The sequence below is a fragment of the Syngnathoides biaculeatus genome, chromosome 3 (genome assembly GCF_019802595.1).
Source record: "Syngnathoides biaculeatus isolate LvHL_M chromosome 3, ASM1980259v1, whole genome shotgun sequence".
NCBI lineage: Eukaryota > Metazoa > Chordata > Actinopteri > Syngnathiformes > Syngnathidae > Syngnathoides > Syngnathoides biaculeatus.
In genome coordinates, this window is record NC_084642.1 from 21,412,476 (window position 1) to 21,434,021 (window position 21,546).

Below are 21,546 nucleotides of genomic sequence, written 5' to 3' on the forward strand. Positions count from 1 at the left end.
GAGATTCAGTCCATTAGGTCTGCTCCAAAATCTGTCATCCAAAAGGTTTAATTCCATGTACCACAGTATAGTCCAGAAGGTTCACTCCAGAAAGTTTCATTTACATTGTTTGGTTCAGTCTAAGTTTAGTCCAGAAGGTTTAACCTGAAACATCCACTCAAGAAGCTTCACTCTAGAAATTTTAATCCAAAAGATCCAGTTCAGAAGGATTAGTATCGAGAGTTTAGTCCAGGTCGTTCAGTCGAGTAAATTTAGTCCAGTGGGTTTCAAACTTTTTGGGACCTCCCTTTTTGGAGATTGACTAGTAAATTGTAAAATCAGGGGTGGGTGATAGCGCTGAAACCTATAAATCTGCCATCCTTGTGAGGATGAGCGGTTTGGAAAACGGATGCATGGATGGTTCAATTCAGTGTGGAATGCTCATCCCAGGTTGGTTAACCCACGAGGTTCAGTCTGTTCTGTAATGTTCAGACAAACATTTCTATTCCATCAGATACATGATAGAAGGTTTAGTCCAGAACATCCAGTCTATAACTGCTAATGTTGAGGGTTTAGTGAAGGCGGTCAGGTCGGTACTGTTCTTTTTAGAAGGTTTAGTCCAAAAGTGAGGAAGAATCAGTCCAGTTAATTCAGTTTCAAGACTTTTCAATCTCAGCATGGTTTTTTTCCCCTAACCTTGTCTGATTCTTATGATTCTTCTTCTACTTCTTCTTCCTCTTCTTCTTCTTTTTCTTCTTCTTCTTCCTCCTCCTCCTCCTCCTTCTGGAATAGAGTAAAGATGCTGGCATCAGGACTCTGGTGATGTTGGACGAGCAGGGAGGTGAGTAGAGATGTGCCAACCATCTCTTCGTGGCCATTTTTATTCACGTCTGCTTAACCTTTCTCCTGCTGCTGTGGCAAACTCGATTTGAACGGCTCTTTGCTTGTATAATTAATGCAGAGTTAGAACCCTTTTTGCAATCGAGAGCAGCTATGGCAGTGGGCTTTGAACTCGGGGGTGCGGTGTTATGACAATGTTGGTGCGGGGCTACCAGTACCGACCGTGACCAGTTTTCATTAGTAAATTCCACCCAGCTGTTGCACGTTTTTGTTGATACACAAGGAATCATAGGGACTCTGAAAATGTAATTTCGAAAGATGGGGGCACTGCGAAAAAGTTTGGGAACCAGTGAATTATGGTGATTTTTCTCTAAACAGCTTGTTCTCGTGAAAATTCAAGAGGATTTTATATCAAAATAGGGCATTTATATGGCATTATTTGATTAATTGGAAACCTTTTTGGTCAATATTAACACTACGTACTTGAGGATTTATCCGCTTTGTACTGTGTAATGTGAAGAATGTAACTGCTTTTTAACAATTTACTACAAACGCTGCAGAGAACGTTTTGCTAAGCTGATGCGGCTGACGTGCTACCCTCTGCTTTTCTTGGCATTTATTCATTATTAATTACATTAATCATCAGACAACATGTTTGAGGTTGCTTTAATACTCCATAAAAGTAATGTGACAACAATGTTTGTGGTGTTTAAGGCAAAGCTGACACTAACTCCCAAGTTGTAAATTAAACATGGATTAAACAAAAAAAAAAAGTACCAAAACAAGAGAGGACCACCCATAGGAGCAACTCAGCTTCCCCTACACATCGAGGCTGAAAAAGAACAAAAAAGCAATCAGTCTAAACAAAAGCCACTTGGAAAAATCCAGGGAAAAACATAAAAAGAAAAAATGGCAACGAAATGAACTGAAAATCACTAGTAAACACTAAGAGCAAGACAAAGACAGAGGCAACACAGGAAACACAATCATAAGGATTTCAAAATAAAATAACAAAAAAAAAAACATTCCCAACCACACCCGCACACCCCCTCACCCCCTAGTGAACACTTGTGAATAATATGAGCAAGAAAAAAGGGTGAAACTAGGGGAGTCGTGATGTTACGAGATGTGCTGAGTCTTCAAGGAGCCGCAAGTGATAATGTCAGATTTTTAGTGTTATTATGATTATTATTAGAACCTGGCTATTATTATTATTTAGCTCACATATACATTGATATACTGTATGTGTTCAATAACTATACCTCCATTCTTTTATTTTGAACTCTTCACTCCTGACCTGGCCTGGAGACTGTCAAGCTTGTCTCGCCATTTCCTCGTTTGCCCAATTTTGACAGACGGCTTGACATGCACCTGTTAAATTGACTGAAAACTGTCGTATACTTCAATACAATTTGTTTGATCTTTTTTAATTTTTTATGAACTAAAGTAATTCTGTGTCAAATTTGTCCTTTTGGAAATAGGTATTTACAGTACTTTTAGTTGTACTTCAGTGTTTGCAAATAAATCTTTTTATAAAAATGTGGTCATTAGAAAAAAACATTATTTTAATTGTATTAATTGTTCAAAACTATTTTGAGTCAAATTTGGCCATTTCAAAAAATGTATAAAATTTAACTCACTATTATATTGAGTTTGATATTTTAGCATCTTGACTTGGGAGTTTGAATTGTTTCGTAAACATGCTCCTAACTCAAATCTCTTGTCATTTTGCAACGACACAAAAAGGATATGCCATTAATGCACAGCGTCACAGTCGGCCCTCCCCCAGTATATAATTACAGACCGCCATTTGTGGCAATCTTCCGTAATTGTGAGTTACCGGTACTTAGTCATAATAGCTTGGCCCATTTCTGTCACTACGACATGGAGTTAGCCGCCTAGCGATGATTACAACTCCAAAAATGCATCTTCTTTAAAGTATTGTGTTCTATAGGCTTCAATATCTCTGTTGTGGTGACCTGTGTGTGGCTCACAAAGGGAGCCGACAGCGAGTTCAACAGCTTCATTGCAACGTGGCCTGCTACAGGCAACTAATAGTTATTAGCCTAAACTGGGCCAGTGGATTCGGGTCCGTTCAATACTCTGCAGCCTGGCTCCCTGTGGCCCGCGTAGATCCACTCAACACAGACACTGAAGGGACAATTACAGTAACTCTATATTATGTTCCCTAGCCTGCACGCTAATGAGCTAACGAGCTCTCTCAACCGCAGCAGGCGTCGTTTATGGCATCGCCTTGTGTGTGAAAGTTAACTTTACTAAACACAACGGCGCATGTTTTTCTAACAAACTACACACACTTGAGCGGTGAGCGTACGAACAAATATATTTGATTGATAGGTGAAGGGCTTCTCGTCAACGCCTTTGGTGAGTGAGGACAGACATTATTTTACATAATTTCAGAGCCTCATTTTAAATATTTTTTTTGTTCCAATTCATTCAAATTTGGCAGGCTTTTTAAAAAAATTTTTGTGTTTTGTCAAATTTGCAAGACGTTTTTCATCCCCTGAAAAGGCACTTTGACTGTACTTTCATACTTTGTTCTGACGTTTGCCGCCTCCATCTAGTCACGGAGTGCCTGTTGCTCACTATTATGACAAACCTCTGCTCAAGACACAAATTAAAAAAAAACAAATCTACTGCACTTCGACTTCTAATTTGTAAATCATGGCAAAACTGTATATTGTTTGGTTGAACATGTTGATCTTTAAGCTATAATCCACAACTTATTGTTAAAAAAAGTAACTTTCACCCAAGCCACTACTAGAGGAGATGACACAATGCTGGTTAAGCTATTCAGCGCCTTTAACATATTACTGTTTGTCACTATCTTATTTTTTATATTTACTGAATGTCCTATTATTTCCTGCCCTATTCATGGAATGGAAATTTTGCATTTCCTTCAGAACATAGTAAACATGTTGTGGAAACACATGTAAGTGGCATAACATGCATTGCCTACATCAAATTGAAATGACTGATCTGTTCTTTTCTTGTAATGCAGAATTTGAGTTTTTGGGGCTCCAAAAGCTATATAGTACAGTAATCCCTCGTTTTTCGGAGTTAATGGGGACCAGAACCCCCTACAAAATGTGGAAAAACTGGGAAGTAAGACCCCCTTCCCCAACCACCATCCACCCACCACACACACACCCCAGGAATTTTCATGTATGTGTACCAGAATGTTTAAAATATGTAAACAGTCTTTATACTTTATATATTTGAGACTAAGATTACAGCAGCACACATATTTACTTAAATATTTAATTCTAAAACCTTTCCTATAAAATCTTTCCTGCAACAGTCGCCTGACTGTGGTCGGGAAACGCAGGGGAGACGCCTTGGTAGTGGGAACAATAATGGTACGAAGCACCGGTTTGCTGCTCGGAAGGCTTTATTAAATCCTTTAAGCACACAGCGTCAACGTGTCATCTCTTGTACACGACTCCTCCCTGGTCTCCCTCGGTAAACTTGTAAACTGTGCACACTAGCAACTGCTCGCGCTGCGTTTCCACACGCCTGTGGGGTTCTCTCTCTCTCTCTCTCTCTCTCTCTCTCTCTCTCTCTCTCTCTCTCTCTCTCTCTCTCACACACACACACACCCAACAAGGAGAGGCTCGTAGAGGCTTTAAGTTCACTCACCTGCAGCATTGCCACATAATGACCGTAAACACCGTCCTTGAAGAGGTATACGTAGGAGTCCTCTTCCAAAAAAGACATTTTTCATCCATGTTAAAAAGTTGCGCCCGTCATCTAGGAAACTCTTATGCCACTTAAAGACAAGCAGCACCATGGGGAGGCACATTTCTGAAGCTGTATAGTATTTTACAAAATTTTGAACCAGCCTTTGCTGGTCAAAAAGCTTTCTCCTCGAGGGCGAGGGGGCAAATCACAATGCAGTGAACAACAAGGAGAAAAGTGTCCGGAGAACATCCCAATTGGTACCACAGGGCCGTGCCATTTGCAGCACAAAGTGGTTGATTCCTCCTGCTGGATCCCAAAAAAGGTTCAAAGTGCTCCCATGTATTGAATTAAATAGAATTTTAAAAAGAGAAAATAAACAAAGGAGATCAACAGAGAAACAAACTACCTCGGCTCTTTTGGTACTGCATTGCTGTGGTTGGCAACTTCAAACAATGGAAATACAATACAAGGGTACTATTTCTACCCCTCGTTGAAATCTTGAGTACAGTGTGAATGAACTGCAAATGGAACGCATCCCTGTCCCTTTAAGAGTTTCTTCTCACAGAGGACAAAGTGCCTCTTTCCACTAATGGACATGACAGCCACGGCCATTAAAGAACTAGCGTGAAGATCTGACCTTGAATTAGTTTTAATAGCCATGCGCCCTTTTGACCGTATGAGTGGCAGCTCCATCTAAATGGACCTTATTGATGCCAGTGATTTGTAGATGGCCATTATAAGATGGTATGTCTGCTCTCCCATCACCTTCTGACTTTGGTGACCAGTGTTGGGAGTATCGTGCTAAAAAATTCATACACCGAAACCAGTTTCACTTTGTAAATTTGGTATTCATGCCCATTATGAGTAGACCCAAAAAAAACCTCAAGCCCCGAAAAATTCAGGAAGTCTGCCATTTTGATTTGGTGTGGCTGAAATAAGTTTTAACATCTTACCACTTTTCTCGGATATATTTACCATTAAAATTTCACCAGTTGTTGGGAACAACCCAAGTAATCTATATATACAAAGAAAGTAGAACAAATAAGATCAGAAATGAGTTTTTGTATAATAATGTGAAAAAGTATTGAACACGGCAACTTGTATTTATTTAATATTTTTTCAAAAGCCTTTGAAACTACTCGCATGGATTGCTCTGATGTGATTTTGGCCCATTCCTCCATCCAAGCAGTCTTCAAATCTTAAAGGCTCTGTGGCCTTCTTTTGTGGACCTTGAGGTTCAGTTCTTTCCATAGATTTTCGATTGAATTCTAGTCAGGTAATTGTCTGGGCCATTCAAGTAGCCTTGGGTTTTTTTTCTTCTTTGAAACCAATTGAGAATTTCCTTGGCAGTATATTTTGGGATCAATACCCTGCTAAAATGTCCACTGTCAAGAATGTCTTGCTACATTTTCTCATTCATCCATCCTAATGTGAAGTTTACCACTATCATTTGCTGAAAAGAAGCCCAACACAATCATGTTTCCACCTCCGAAGTTCATTGGTTTTATGATGATTTTAGGGTAATGTGCCTTGCCATTGATCCTCCAAACGCGGTGTGCGTTATGGCATCAAACAGTTCAATTTTGCTCTCTTCCGACCAGGCTACTCTCCATTCATCCATCCATCTTCTACTGCTTATCTGAGGTCGGTTCACGGGGTCAGTAGCTTTAGCAGGGATGCCCAAACTTCCCTTTCCCCAGCCACTTTATCCAGCTCATTCAGGGGAATCCCAAGGCGTTCTCTGGCCAGCCGAGAGACGTAGTCTCTCCAGCGTGTCCTGGATCTCCCAGTATTTTATTGGCTTGTCCACATATTTTTCACCATTTTTTACAGAAGCTTTGACATGTTTTTTTCCCCCCCGCAGTGATGGGGTCTTTTGTGATGATGTGACGACAGCCCATAGCGGCGGAGTACATTATCTCTGTTTTCCTTGTGACAACTTCACCTGCTAATTCCAGGTCTTTTTGAAGCTCTTCATGGGTGGTCCTTGGCCCTTGGACAGCTCTTCTGGTTATTCTGTGAACTCCTATGTCAGAAATCTTGGGAGGAGCATATGATTGAGGCAAATTTTATTATGGCCCCAACTGTACACACTAGAACTTTCAAAAGTTTAGATATGCGCCTGTAACCAATGGCATCATTATGTTTTGCAGCAACTCATTGGAGATGGTCTTGAGAAAACTTTTTTTCCATCATGAGATTTGTCTCGACTCAGACCGGCAGATTGGTCACCTCCAAGACCCACTTGTGAGAGCACGTGTATTTTCTGCTGTGTCTTAACTAGTGATGACAGAAGCTTGAAGCTTGATAATTGTGAAGTTTACCAGTACCATTTGTTGAATTTCAGCCCCACACCATCATGTTCCCACCTCCAAACTTCACTGTTAGTACTGTGCTTTTAGGGTGATGTGGAGTGCCATTTCTCCTCCAAATGTGGTGTGCACATGCACGCCGTAGGGATTCAGGGAAATTTGGTGGGTGCTTTGCAAGGGTTCAGGTGCAATTTAACCCCCTCTGGCTCTTTTGCATTAGCTTTGGCCTTGAACTCAGGAATGCATGGGTATTTTAATTCATTGACTGAGGCTCCATAGAGTCAGTATTGCATTTCAAATGCTAAAAAACGCTGTCTGGCAAAAATACGGAAGCTTTAATTTTATTTATATTTATCAAATAAAATTGTAATAATTTTGAGTCCAAGTCAACTTAAAAAAAGCTTTACTTGTATTCATTTTTTAAAATATTTTTCAATTAAAACAAGTTCATTGAAATTTACCTTTTAAAAAATATTGAAAAAATGTATTTCTATTTCTTTAAAATACAATATGATTTTTGCTTTGTATGTGTAAATATATTTGGGGTAACGGTTGTGTTGGTGACCACTAAAATGCGTGCATTTTTACCAGCCTACACACGCTTGCGTAGATTGCTGAGTTACGGGGCATGAGGAGGCCCAAAAAATAGAGTTGCACACTTAGCGCGAGCGGCGTTGGGCTTGTCTCCCGCTTCGCCTCCCCCCCACCCACCCACCATCTGAGGCTCCAGGGCGTCCGGCCAACCGGCGAGGAGCCACGTCAATGACAATGCTCTCATGCCTTTGTCCTCACCAGAGCAACTCGATCGCGTGGAGGAGGGCATGAACAAGGTCAACGCAGACCTGAAGGAGGCCGAGAAAGATTTAAAAGATATAGGCCAGTGCTGTGGGCTCATATGCCCGTGTATTAAAAAGTAGGTACCGGCCAGGAGCTGCGCGCTCTTGCCTGTCCAGTGCTGGTGATGTTGATAGTGATGGTCGTGATAGTGATGTCTGATGTCTCTCTTGTCACAGTCTTCTTCTCTTTTTGTCTCTTCTCCTTTGTCATCCCCCCAACCTCTGACCTTCCTCCTCCTCCTTTTTCTTCTTCTTCTTCTTCTCTTTTGCTGGGAAAATGTCAATGTGTTGGTAATCAGAGCAACTGGAGCGCATCGAGGAGGGGATGGACCAGATCAATAAGGACATGAAGGATGCAGAAAAGAATTTGAACAATCTAGGACAGTTCTGTGGTCTGTGTTCATGTCCGTGTAACAAGTAGGTGGTGTACTTCTGAGGCCTGCTTTGGGTCTGTACAGCATGATGATGATGATGATGATAAATAAATAATAATGCACCACATGCATGTATGTGTCGCTTGTGCTGAGGAAGATTCTGCCACTTTTCAGCCTGTGCCACTTGCTCACACAAATATATTCCAAACCTATTGAGCAAGAAACTACAACTACAAAATTGTTGGAAGGACTAAGCGATTGGGGAAAAAAATAACATTTGATGTTGGGAAATACCATGCAGAGTCTTGACTGAAACGGCCATCCACGTACAAAAATAAAATCACAATTACTTTAAGTCAGAGTGACCTTTTGAAAACAAGATTTATTACTAATATTACTTTCATTTTATTTCTTGATTTAAAACAAAATCAATATAACTCATAGACAAATCTTTCCATTCATTTTATCAATTATATATCAAATACAAAAAATATATCCAATTTTGAGTCATTTTTGGATTTATGGAAAACAATGTTTAAAAAATGATTTATTTTTATTTATTTAAAATTAAATACAATAATTTTTAATCAGAATTTTCCCTTTAAAAATACCCCAAAATTGTCTTTTAGTAGAACTTTAATAATTTTGATTCAAATTTGTCTTAAAAAAAATTAGTTATTCCTAGAGCACTGACGTGAGGACTCTGGCGGAGGACTGGGGACCCGAATTTTGCTTTTTGGGTGCACTTATAGGGGTTTAAGGCTCGGCTCTGTGTGATGGGTTTACAAAAGTTGAGTTGTATTCTTGATCACTTCCACAAGAAAAGTATTGCTCCTATTAAAAATGAATGGCCCGAAAACATGTTGAAATGAAGGTCAGGCTGAAAAGATGGTAAAATTTTACCTCACACTTACTTCATGTGAAAGTTTGCATGCATGCATAAGTAAGACAAAAATGCCACAACGGGTTTGATTTTTTTTTTCTTTAATTTATTTTCATTTTTCTCTCCAGCCTTTGATGGCTGCTTCCTCTTACACAAGCCCTTCATTGGTCATTGGATGAAAAGTTCTTTTCCTGCAGGTAGCAGCATCAGCAGAGACCACGGACCCCACCCCGGCCCACCCCATACTCCTTATATACCAGCTCCATCTCCCTAAACCTCGCGTATCATGATTTCATCATGTAGGACTTTGGCCATATGTGGCCAAATGCTTGCATGATTTCATTTAGTCTGCAGAACCTCCAACAGCCAAACTATGGCCGCCACAGTGCCATGTCTGGGCCCCAACGCCAACTGTGAGGGACCTTGCCATCTTCTATGTTTGGCGTCAAAGTCATCCTCCTCCCTAAATGCCACAATTTTATTCTTTTTTAAAATAATGCTCACAAAAGTTGGATTTTTATCGGAGAGTATGCTATTGCTAAATATAGTATATCACTTAATATATGTAATGTAGATGATTTTATTTTATTTTTTAGTATTTCTGTAATATTGAAAAAAAAAATTAGTTAATAATTTTATATGTTATTGAAGATCATGTGCTTGAATGGTTTTCAAAACACAAAATTTTGAAAATGATATTTTTTACAGCTTAAACATGTTTTGAATATACATATTCCTGGATATTAAAATATTTTTGAAATATTTTATTTACTTTATTAATTTTTTTAATAATTGCAAGAAAATATTACATTTTTAGGGAAAATCTTTTTCAAATCTTGCAGTATACTATAGTTCCTTCAACTTATTTTATTACAGTATTCTAATCACTACAGTATTGTAATCACAAAAAAAAATAGATAAAGAAAACTCATCGACTGTAAATATCTCCTTTTCAGTGCACGGCATATTAAAACAAATACTGTCGAGTATAATTTCATTTACTTTTTACAATTTTTGTAGTTTTTCATACAGTATTATTTTGAATCAATTTAAACATAATGCAGCCCATACCTGTATTGACAAGAAGAATTCCAGTATGTTGTATACTGTAGCTCTGGTGAAACAAACGTGGTCTCTTATGTAATGCTACACTTAGGGCATGTGCTTTTTTTTTTTTTTTTTTTTTTAAATAAATGGAGCAGACTTGGGTCAAACCCTTGCATCACAACAACAACGTTCTGTGCGGAGCATCTCGTGAGCAGTCCCGTCAACCACTCTTTGAAACCTTCATATGGTTAACCCTCATCACGTTATCAACTACTGCTGTAAAAATAGGATATATTTAGGCTTATTTCCACTTCTTTTAAAATTATTAGTTATAATATATTTTAGTATTATAATCCTAAAAATATACCATACAGTATCCAATATTCTGTATATTTTCTAAATAAAGTTTTCTTCACTTTTACTTTTGAAAATAAAAAAAAATTACAAATTAAATTAAATAAATGGAAAAAAACACATTTAAACACATATCTTAATATTGATAGGATGAGTTGGTAGTTCACTGCAACATTAATTCTATGACTTTTTTGTGTGTGTTGTTTTTTATTATTAGTACATACAGGTGATTGGATTTTACGCATCAAGTAGAAAATAGTTGTACTTTGGAGGATTTTAACCTTTTAAAGGCCAGCTCATTTACATAACTACCCAAGTTTTATTTTATATCTATTCACATCATAGGAAAAAACAACAATTAACATAAAAAAAGAATATGGCAAAGGCAAGTATGTTTACCAAAGCCTATCACATTTTTTTTAAAATTAATTTAGTCTAAGTTGTATTTATAAACTAAATATGCATCTTTATGATATGGGTATATACAAAGGTTTTAAAAAAAAAAAAAAATAATGTACATAAAATTTGGGTTGGGGGGGATAAAATACCTTTCAGTGAATTTCTGATTACTCTTAAGAATTATTCCACATTGATTGCGATGCTCTATTACAACGCAGGTAAGCAATACAGCATGTGACACGTTGCTGCATGGTTTGAATGGGGGAAAGTACTGCTTTGTGGTGGGAAAATAACCAAGTAGTAATAAGATAATAAACACTCTGAATGGAAACAACATTAATATTGCGCTACTTTAAATGTAAGCTAAACATGACATTTTTAGTCGTTTTCAAAAAGTGCAACATAGATGTCTTCTATGTTTTGATGGCCTCACCAGGTGCTCCACAGTATTTGTGTGCGTGTGTGCATCCAGATGAAATGAAGGGCCTGCTGTCAGTCATCACCTACACCGTTTTTATGATTATTTATATTATTTCCCACACTGAACCTAATAACCATGTGGCTTTCTTTTTATAGACACAGCTATCCTTTTTTACTCTTTTCCCCCCTCCTTTTATATTCTGTGTTCATCATTTGTGTTTCTGTATGTTAGTCCTCTTCTCCATGTGATTTGTCATGATTATTATTACTATTATTGTGGTTGTTATTTCTGTGTGTGCAGCCCAGATGCCAATTGATCCCAGATCAATTATTGCGCAGATTCTACTACTGTTAATGCATGTGTGTTGCTACTAGTCGGCCAACTGTTGTTGTTTTTATGCATGTTGTAGAGCATGCATGTTTAACACACACATACGTACACGCACATTGTTGGTACGACGAGTGACATGTGCATGTGTGTGCGGTGTAGGATTAAGGGCGGCGGCCAGGCCTGGGGAGGCAACCAGGACGGTGTGGTCAACAGCCAGCCTGGCGCTCGGGTGGTTGACGAGCGCGAGCAGATGGCCATCAGCGGGGGCTTCATTCGCAGGTAACTAACTGTGTGTGTGAATTGTTATTAACTTGCTGCGTGGCATGTAAATTCTGGCAGTGGTAGTACACAATGGATTTGTAATTTAGAGAAACAGTAGATAAATTAGAAGAGGAATGAAGAGGCATGACAGTGATGTGCAAACGGGGAGAGCTCAGTGGCAGGGTATCCATGGCATCAGACTCTTAATGGGCTTGAGTGGCCATTTAAAGCGCCCACATAAGCTTTACCCTTTGTTATCATGATTCCTTTATGTCATTTTTAGCATTTTTGTAATATTGAAAAAACTCAAACTTATAGCCCAATGCAAAATTGCGTTCAAAAATTTTAATTAAGTTAATCAATTAGTATTATTAATAAATTATTGATATATTTATTATGTATTTATAATTATTATTACAATTAGTAAATCAATTGATAAAGTTAAGTGCGACTTAATTAAAGTGGCAAAATACAATCATGTGCGCTTTTCCTTGCATTTGTAATTTTTTTTCCAAGTATAAAATGTACTTAACGCATGCTATGTACTGTGTATGGGGCATTGTGCCTTTGAATTTTGTACTTTTGCTTATCAAATTTTCTGAAGTGGCATTTTGTGTGCGCACATGTGTGTCTTTTTAGGGTAACAGATGACGCCCGGGAGACCGAGATGGACGAGAACTTGGAGCAAGTGGGCGGCATCATCGGCAACCTGCGTCACATGGCCCTAGACATGGGCCAGGAGATCGACACCCAGAACCGCCAGATCGACCGCATCATGGAGAAGGTGACGAGCTTTTGACCTTAAGCAGTCTTTTCACCACCACAGTGCAATATTGAAATAAGAATGGCCTTCTGAACCCAACTGGGAATGTTTAAAGTCACGTATGAACATTCTTAACAGTCATATGAAGAAAGATTTAATCTATAGAGCGCCTTTCATACACTTGTATGAATCTCTAAGCCCAATATATAGATAAAAATCTATCCCTTCCAACCATTATTCAATACACGGTTCACGAGGCAAAATATTGGCCACTCGATGGCTCATGTTTAATAATAATTTTGGGTCACTCATACGTCAATGCACTGTATTTGTAGAAAGGTATTGAAAATGTCATTTTTACACAATATCTCACTTGTGAGAATGTCACTAAAAAGACTGGCTTTACCATTAATACAAATAGATTTTATGATGGCCACGACCTGACCCTGAATGGATTATTTCAATTTTTGTTATTTCCATGATGAGCAAATTGGGGCTGTATTCCTGTTTTATTCACTCTTAGGGGTTCCACTGTAGCTGTTGAACAAAAGACCGTTTTGACAAATTTAAAGGTCTGTCAAAATACACGTAACGCAGTGCTTAGCACCGTTGACCAAGTTGTTCATTGTCTAAGTGCAGCAGGTGTGCCCGAATCGCCAAATGTTTCATTGGTACGCAGCACGCGCTGATGACATTCAATTGGAGAGATGGTGCCAGAGTGACACCAACAAAAATGAGATTAGAATGGAGTGAAAACAGCAACAGGAGAAGAGGGTTTTTGTTTTTTTGCACGTGGAAAAGCCAACACAAACGCCTCGCCTTAGTGGTACTGTTGCTCACAGATGAGCCTAAACTCCTCCAGGTCCTGCCATGCCAATAGGATTGGTTGAACTTATGATCCCCTTTCTTTTTTAGCTGCTGCTCATCTCCTCCCCCAACAGGAAAAGGCAGCAGGCTACTCCCTGTTGGGTTACTTAGCAACCAACAGCAGCTAACCCACTCCAAAAATCTAATTATTTGTATAGAAGCGATTAAAAAGTCAGTTTTACATACCGTAATTTCCGGCCTACTAGCCGCAACTTTTTTCACACGCTTTCAACCCTGTGGTTTATGCGATGATGCGGCTAATTTGTGCATTTTTTGTCACGGCCGCAAGGGTGCACTCGAAAGTAAGAATGAGACCGGTGGAATATATGTGCCGAAGAAGTGACTTTTACCAGCCCTGTTATCGTTGCGGTAGCGTGTTGCTGCTGTTTTACTGGCGTGACTCAGCGATATTTACCGGTAAGTTTTATTTTAACTGGCACTGTTAGCGCCACGCTAGCGTTAAACTCCTTCTGTGTACCATCTTTCTTTGTAAATATCTCGTGTTTCAATGCGTGTTTCAATGTGGGCACTTGCGGCTTCTACACAGCTGCGGCGTATGTATGTACCAAATGGTATTTCCTTTACAAATGTACTCGGTGAGGCTTGTCACCAGGTGCGCTCTGTAGGCCGGGAATTACGGTATGTCCTTTTATATCCATTGCCATATTTCCTATGTGGAATATGAGTAAATTGGAGATGGAGTAGTGTTTTTTTTTCTTCAAGTTTACAGGTTTCACTGTCGCCGGTTGAATTTAAATGTTGGGGTTTTTTTTTCTTCATGTGTATGTTTGATACCTTTTCGTGTTGCTTCGCCCTTGCAGGCCGACTCCAACAAGACCCGAATCGACGAGGCCAACCAGCGTGCGACAAAGATGTTGGGCAGTGGCTAAAAAGCAGCACCCTGCACACATAAACACAGACATACACACACATGTTCACACAAGTACAGAGATACACACTTACTGTACCCCACCCCTGTATCGCCTCTGCAAAATGACGCTTCTGTGATACATGTAGACGTTTGCACATATCAGCACTTATTGTTATTGTTCTGTGTTGGGTCCCCACCCCTCACTCTTCCTTTTTTATATAACATATAATATTCAAAGATTCTCATCTTGACTGTTATCTGGATTTAGTGACTATATCCGTAAATATAAGATGATGAAATGATGGCTTTCCGGTCACATAAAAGCTGACGCCACTGATATGTATATACACTCTTTAGTCCTCAGGGAGCGAAATCAAACCAAATTCCAATCGTGCAATCAGAGGTTTTTATCGATTATAAGAGAGCTTTTTTTTTTTTTTTTTTTTTGCCATTTAGCTTCACGCACGTTCAGCTCCTCCTCTCCTCGGCCATGAATAATTCATTCTTCGGGACAAAAATATCCTCACGTGCTATATGTGTTCAGAAGAGCGGCGCATATCTCTAACAATTCCCTTGGCTTGATCTGTTTCATCCTTTCCAGACTGTGAGCAATCACTGCAAAAGAGTTGTACCCTCTGAAATCAAAGTCAATAAAACCTTCAGAACTGTAGAAACAAACTCACCTCCCATCTTTGTTTTTTAATTCAAGATGATTATTATTTCTATGATATTGGAGCAAAAACTTTTAATTGTCATTGGTTTCTTTTTTAATTTATGATGATTAATTTCATTTGAGATGTTATTTTATTTTTCTATGGTTTAGGCAAAACGATTACACGTTTAGGTAATACAGTTAGCACTGCCATGACCCTAATTAATTAACAATCATAGTCCATTTTATCTCTTCAACTATGATGGAGTGGTTAAAAATTCTGCATTGATAGAGAATTTATTTAAATGTTAATATTAATTGCAATGCATCAATCGATAATTTAGAATAAAAGTTATTAATATATAATTATTATTAAGTTAATGTGTAATTGAATTAGAAAATATGTGTAATTTATCATTAAAGTAAAATGTTTAATGACTTCATTAAATAAATGTTAGAGGGTGAATGATAATCTTTGAACAGGCTTCCTAATAGCACCCTCCATGGTCACATGAACCCAATTAACCCATGAAATGAATTCACAATTGGATTAAATAATCTTTAGATGACATTTATCCTACATTTCTTTTCACTTTCTTCACAAAGTTATGTCTTACTTTCCAAAGGATTGTTTGGAAGTCAAGTAGCTTATCTTAATTACTCAATTTAAACTTTTTTTTTTAACTTATACTTGGCATGCTTAAAATGACGTAAAATAATGATCAAATAAAAGGGAGGGATGTGCAGCAGGGAATTAGACTAATGGGCACCTAGTGTTGTGTACTGAGTGTAGAGGATTGGGATAAAACCGGCTAATCCGCTCGACAGCCATTTTTGTCACTCCCACTACAGAATACACACACAGACTTATACTGTAAATACAACAAGGCTAAATCACGCTGAAATTGATTTAAATGTTCAGCATGGGTGAAATTCATGAAATGGAATGTGCCAGTTGCCGTGAAAAATAAGTGTAGAGATCTTTTATTGATTTATTTTGATGAAGCATTTTGGTGCAAGTTTGAATTCAAAGTAAGGTTTGAAGCCAGGGTTAGGGTTTCAACGTGAGGACTCTAAATAGGGTCTCTGCCACAGGATTTTTGTGCTCACGTTCTGGTTTCAAACCTGGTTTAGGGTTTGTAGTTTGAGTTTTATAGTTTCAAATGAGGGTTTCGGGGCCTTTAAAGACACCGTAAAATTCCTTCCTTTCTTTCTTCCTTTGTCTGCCTTCCGTCCCTGCTTGCAAAAGGTCATTTAAAAAGTAACTAGTATAACCACCTTCTTGCTCGGTGAATTAGTGAATCAGTACAGTACAGTATTTGCATCCATCCGACCATTTTCCGAACCACTTAGCTTCACTTCAGCGGGTGTGCTGACCCCTATATCAGCCTGGTGTGATCAAGCCTTAACTAGTTGCCAGCGCCAGCCAATCGCAGACAGTACCGTATTTGCACTCTTGTGAAATCATATTTTAGAGCGCCCCCATAGTGGCAGAATTTAATGCTCAATGAGCCAGTGACGGAGCGACTTCGAGCACTTCGGCCTTTCCCGTTTATCACGTGACGCTCCGTCGTGTTTTCCCGGGGTCCTCGCTCCTTTCGCTCCACACGCTCACATTTAGCACTTAGCATCCGCCTCTGCGCTATGTTGCACACCGTGTTCCGGCTCTCGGCCACAGGCGCCCGGACCTTGGCAACCCGGTTCCGACCCGGCCCCACAGGTAGGAGGGCTCGCGTCACACATACACTGCCACACAAATGAGTTTTACTGTAGAAAGGAATACAAGGAGACAGGAAATACTCACTGTATGGGCAGCTAGGTGATTAGCTTAGCATCTCTATGTCAACGTGAGCGAAGGGTCACATTGAGATATATTTTGTCATTAATTCATGAGTGATTACGCTGATAATAATTATTGCGCCTCACATTTTTTTAATATTTTAAATAAAAATAAGCGCGCAACTCAGTTTAATTTAAATACCACGACCTTGCGTTGACCCGACTAGGTTAGTTCAAGAGCGTCATTAGCCGCAGATAAACGCAGGGTGGAAAACAAATGGGTTGGGAAAAAAAGTGTGTGTGTGTGTGTGTGTATATATATATATATATATATATATATATATATAAAATGTTATACTTTTTTAATTATACATTGCATTCGTTGTTTGTGCCACGTTAACTGCACTATGCTGATTTTTTTTTTTTTTTTTTCCAAGTTGCGGCACCGTTTGAAAACTGATTAGCAGGCTGCAATTGTTGATAAAGGTTTTCATGCATGCATCTATTCATTTTCCAGACTGTTTATCTTCACTTGGGTTGAGGGTAGTTTTTGCCTATCTTTGCCAGCTTGGATGAAACTCAGGGTAAACCCTGAACTGGTCACCTGCAGGGCACACATCTGGAGAATTTAGTGTTTTCAATCAACCTACCATGCTTGTTTTTGAGATGTGAGAGGAAACCAGAGTACCCAGAGAATACCCAAGCTGGCATGAGGAGAACATGCAAACTCCATACAGGCGAGGCCAGATTTAAACCCAGGTCTTCCAAAAGGTGAACCTGATGTGCTAACCAGTTGTTCGTGCCACCTCAATACATTTTTTTTTACCTCCCATTTATGTATATCTGTTGTAAGATCAATTATATTGATTTGTCAGGTTTAATTTAAAAATTCTATGGGAACTTCCATAGTTCATAGCTTCCCAGCTGATGTGTACTGCTTTCACTCACATGAGCTAGTTTAAAAAAGCATAATGTTGCGATTTGGTATTGACATTAAGTGACTTTTCCAACTCCTGTAGTAACAATTTTCTAGGAAAGCAACTGTAATTCCCCCTAGGAAATGTCCACAGGATCATTTTCACATTATTTTCCGTTTGACAACACAGACAGAGAGATAGCGCTGGCAACAAACATGCACCAGCTGAGCTTGTGCAAAGTGACATCTGAGTTTATGGTTGATGAGCATTTGAATTCTTCATTTATTACGGATTGTGCTTATTTGCATCTTGAGACTGTTTTATCCCAAGTGGATCTAATATTGTCCATAAAGAAAAAAAAAACAAAACAAAAACATTTACATGATTTCTATTATTTGTGTGAAAGTTGATGCAACTTCATGCTGTAAACCAAAACTGTGCCGGTAGCTTCCAGATGTTATTCCCATGCCAAAGTGGAGTCGGATGAGGAGTTTGATGCCCGCTGGGTGACCTACTTCAACAAGCCTGACATCGATGCCTGGGAGCTGAAGAAAGGTTATTATTATTATCATTATTATTCAATTTATAACCACTAACTCACTGATTTTGAGTTAACACTGTTGAAGTAGGAACTTGAGGGGTAGCTGAAAGTATTGAATAGCCGAGTACTGTGGATCACTGATTTTCACAGGCGATAAAGACGGGGCCCTATTGACATTTGTGAAAGTCTACAAATAATTGATGACCATTATTGGAAAAAATAATATACTGCAATTTATCATTTTTGGGGTTGGTTCACCCGAAAAACAGAAACTAAAATTGAAAGAAAAGAAAATCGGCAAATGAGTAAATTTTCAGATGCTGAACCGTAAATATGCGAGGCGAGACTGACCAAATGTCCTATAGGCAGCCATTTTGTAGCCTAAATTCCCAGTCGGAAAGTTCCAAAGAACCGTCATCGTCGTAAAACCTTTTAGTTTACAGGCAAAGTTGTCACATTTGAATGATTTAGCATCATCAAATTTTTTTTCTATAGCACTTTGTATACACAAGGAATGCCGCCGGAGTGCTTCACAAAGATGAAAAAAGACAATTAAAGCAGCAAGATGAATACAAAAATCCTCACAGATAATTACAGACACACCCGTCACACAAATATAAAAGGAAGCTCACCATTGTTGATGTGAATGAATGTCTACTTTTAATGAGAAGTTATGAGCGCTTTTAATTTTCATCTTTTATTTTTTTGAAGGAATGAACACCTTGATTGGTTACGACCTGGTACCCGAGGCCAAGATCCTGGATTCGGCTCTTAGGGCGTGCCGGAGACTCAACGACTTGGCGAGCGCCATCCGTATCCTGGAGGCCGTCAAAGTGAGTTTTATATAGACCGTTTTCAGCTTTCCTGGGAGGTTTGCAGCAATAGTTGGCTGGTTAGCGTCAGTGCTTGAGCGGTAGAATTCTCGCCTGCCACAGGGGCAGCCGCAGATGACTGTAATGTCTGAAACGTTGTGATTCACAAGTATTTATCAGTATTGTAGTCACTGTTATTAATTATGATTATTCCTCATTTTAGGGATTTTTTTTTTAATTACACTATTTTTTGACAAAGATGTTAGTTTTCAGTTAAAAAAAAATAATCTTTAAATAATAAATTGATAATTTAGGAAAAAAATTCAAAACATTTTTGATTTAATTAAAAAAAAAATTTAAATTTAATTTCATCCATCCATCCATCCATTTTCTTCACCGCTTATCCTCATGAGGGGTCGCGGGGAGTGCTGGAGCCTATCCCAGCTGTCAACGGGCAAGAGGTGGGGTACACCCTGAACTGGTCTCCAATTAATGTTGCATGTGGGAGGAAACCAGAGTGCCCGGAGGAAACCCACACAGGCAAGGGGAGAACATGCAAACTCCACATCAAGCAATAAAATTAGGCTTCATTAGACCTTGAGAATCCTCATCTTCAATTCAGTGATTTGTCAAGGTTGGTACATCTCCGTTGTACTGCTTGACAGTCAGTTGTGCACGATTACCAACTACAAAGAGTTTGATAGTTGTGATTCCCTTCTCCATTTACTCTTGCCGTTTTTTTTTTTTTTTTTTCTTCACCCATTGCAGTCAGGCCAGGCAAAAAGTGGAAGTTAAGGCAGAATGTTAGCCACCCCTCCATTTACTGTACCTCCCATCCTCACTGGGTCGCGGGCATGCTTGAACCTATTCCTGCTGTCTTCGGGCAAGGGATGGGGTCCACCCTGTGATGCTTGCCAGCCAATTGCAGGGCACATATATTATGAACGAACGACCATTCCCACGCATATTCATACCATGACTATATTATATCCATCCATCCATTTTCTGAGTCTAAGGAACGTAACCCCCGCGAATTACGGGGGAACATTGTACATCAAAATATGTACAGCGGCAGAATATTTAGGTACCCCAATACAAAAATGTGGCTTTCACTGGAGCTTCTGGAGGTAAACGGGTGTTCCAGTGAATTTCTTCAACTTTTCTGAAAATTTGGGATAATTCCTGGAAAATGTGGAAAATTTCAGTAGCCTTCCAAATATTATTGCAATTATTAAAATATATAAATGGTGAACATACAGTGATTATCACAAGTTTTATAAATTAAAGTTGTTTATATGAACCTCATCTTTCATGCAAACTATTTTCTAGTTTCTCGTGTCTATAAATATTGTGATAGTCTTAACATTTACTAATGAACTTTAAGATGCATTTCCAAATAAAATCCTCTGAACTAAACTTTGGTATGATGTTTCATATTTTTTGTCAGGACAAAGCAGGCCCTCACAGAGAAATCTATCCATACTTGATCCAGGAACTGAAGCCTACACTAGAGGAACTTGGTATCTCCACGCCGGAGGAGCTCGGCATTGACAAGCTATAACAGGAATAGGTGACTGAATACATCCAATTACATAATGTACAAATGGAGCATTAGTCAATACATATTTTATTCTTTTTTTTTTGCCTCAGGTATGTGGAAAGATAAACTCCCATCATTTTTCTTCTGTCAAAAATGTTGATTGATCTCATACTGTCCTATTATGTACAAATTGGTGGAGCGAATAAACAAATGCTGTCAGAACTGTGTTTGTCTTCAGTCTTACTGGAAACAATTATACACAGTACGTTGCTCCACTACAAATGGTTCGCTCCATACTGCATTTCATACACAAGGTAACTCAATGTGCGTTACATGATTAAAAGCATTTGAATACAAAAAAACATTTAAAATGCGGGGGGGAGGGGTCTAAAACAAAAAAGGAAAAAAAGAAATAAAAAGTACAATTAAAAACACCATACAGTGCAACAAATATTAAAAAGTTGAAATACTTGAAAAAGCATGAAAAAAAAAGTTCAACCTGGTTTTAAAAAAAACATTTGGGGCTGACCTCTCTGTTGGCATAATGTGAATGTCTTTATTACAAATCCAATGTAGCAATAATGATCTGCTCTATGGTTATATTTTGTGTCACTATTTAAGAAAGAAACATAATGTGATCGTCCCACTTCAGGTCTAATAAACTGCGGGACTGCACTGTCGGATATCAGCAGTGAAGATATGGATCAGAAGAAATAATGCCCAGTTTAAAGTCCCACTGACATACATTGTAAAATAGATGTGAAAATTACACACAATATTATTCACTTCAATGTCTATACGAAAAACTAAATATGGGCGGAGAGCGTGTCAGATGAACAACAGAGATTTTTGGATTTTTCCGACGCCCCTTCTGACACGGAAGCTCTTTTCGAAGAGAACATCTCACAATCGAGTGAACTGACCAGGGCAATTTTACCCTATCATTTTGAGCCATATTTACATGATATGAGGATCACTTCGAACTAACAGACTCCCCGACAGTATGTAGCGTACTCTGGAGGACCCATGCCGGGCGAAACACCGGTGGCCAGTGGTGGTGGGTGAG

At 38.8% G+C, this 21,546-nt stretch overlaps 2 protein-coding genes and 1 long non-coding RNA gene across 4 annotated transcripts in view; 2 read left to right on the plus strand and 1 right to left on the minus strand.

Moving 5' to 3' along the window:
* The window catches only part of LOC133498215 (synaptosomal-associated protein 25-A-like), a 41,490-nt gene extending 27,163 nt beyond the window's left edge, over positions 1–14,327 (plus strand). The window contains exons 6-10 of one of the 2 annotated variants that reach the window (XM_061814782.1): positions 772–820; positions 7,969–8,086; positions 11,637–11,756; positions 12,378–12,522; positions 14,190–14,327. In XM_061814782.1, coding sequence (XP_061670766.1) covers positions 772–820; positions 7,969–8,086; positions 11,637–11,756; positions 12,378–12,522; positions 14,190–14,258 — 501 coding nt within the window. In that variant the 3' untranslated portion in view covers positions 14,259–14,327. Of the gene's footprint in view, positions 1–771; positions 821–7,628; positions 7,747–7,968; positions 8,087–11,636; positions 11,757–12,377; positions 12,523–14,189 lie in introns of both variants that reach the window. The other variant, XM_061814783.1, reaches the window with a different exon arrangement.
* LOC133498217 (uncharacterized) lies at positions 1,527–16,931 on the minus strand. Its single transcript, XR_009794241.1, has 3 exons — positions 16,696–16,931; positions 14,164–14,269; positions 1,527–1,651 (listed from the first exon to the last, which is right to left on the minus strand). It is a non-coding gene; the product is annotated as an uncharacterized LOC133498217 (long non-coding RNA).
* Positions 16,320–20,702, plus strand: LOC133498216 (cytochrome c oxidase subunit 5A, mitochondrial-like). The gene is made up of 5 exons (XM_061814785.1): positions 16,320–16,611; positions 18,035–18,142; positions 18,840–18,961; positions 20,388–20,510; positions 20,591–20,702. Exons 1-4 carry the CDS (start codon positions 16,536–16,538, stop codon positions 20,499–20,501), a joined length of 420 nt encoding a protein of 139 aa, XP_061670769.1. The 5' UTR covers positions 16,320–16,535; the 3' UTR covers positions 20,502–20,510; positions 20,591–20,702.
* Positions 20,703–21,546: the final 844 nt, after the last annotated feature.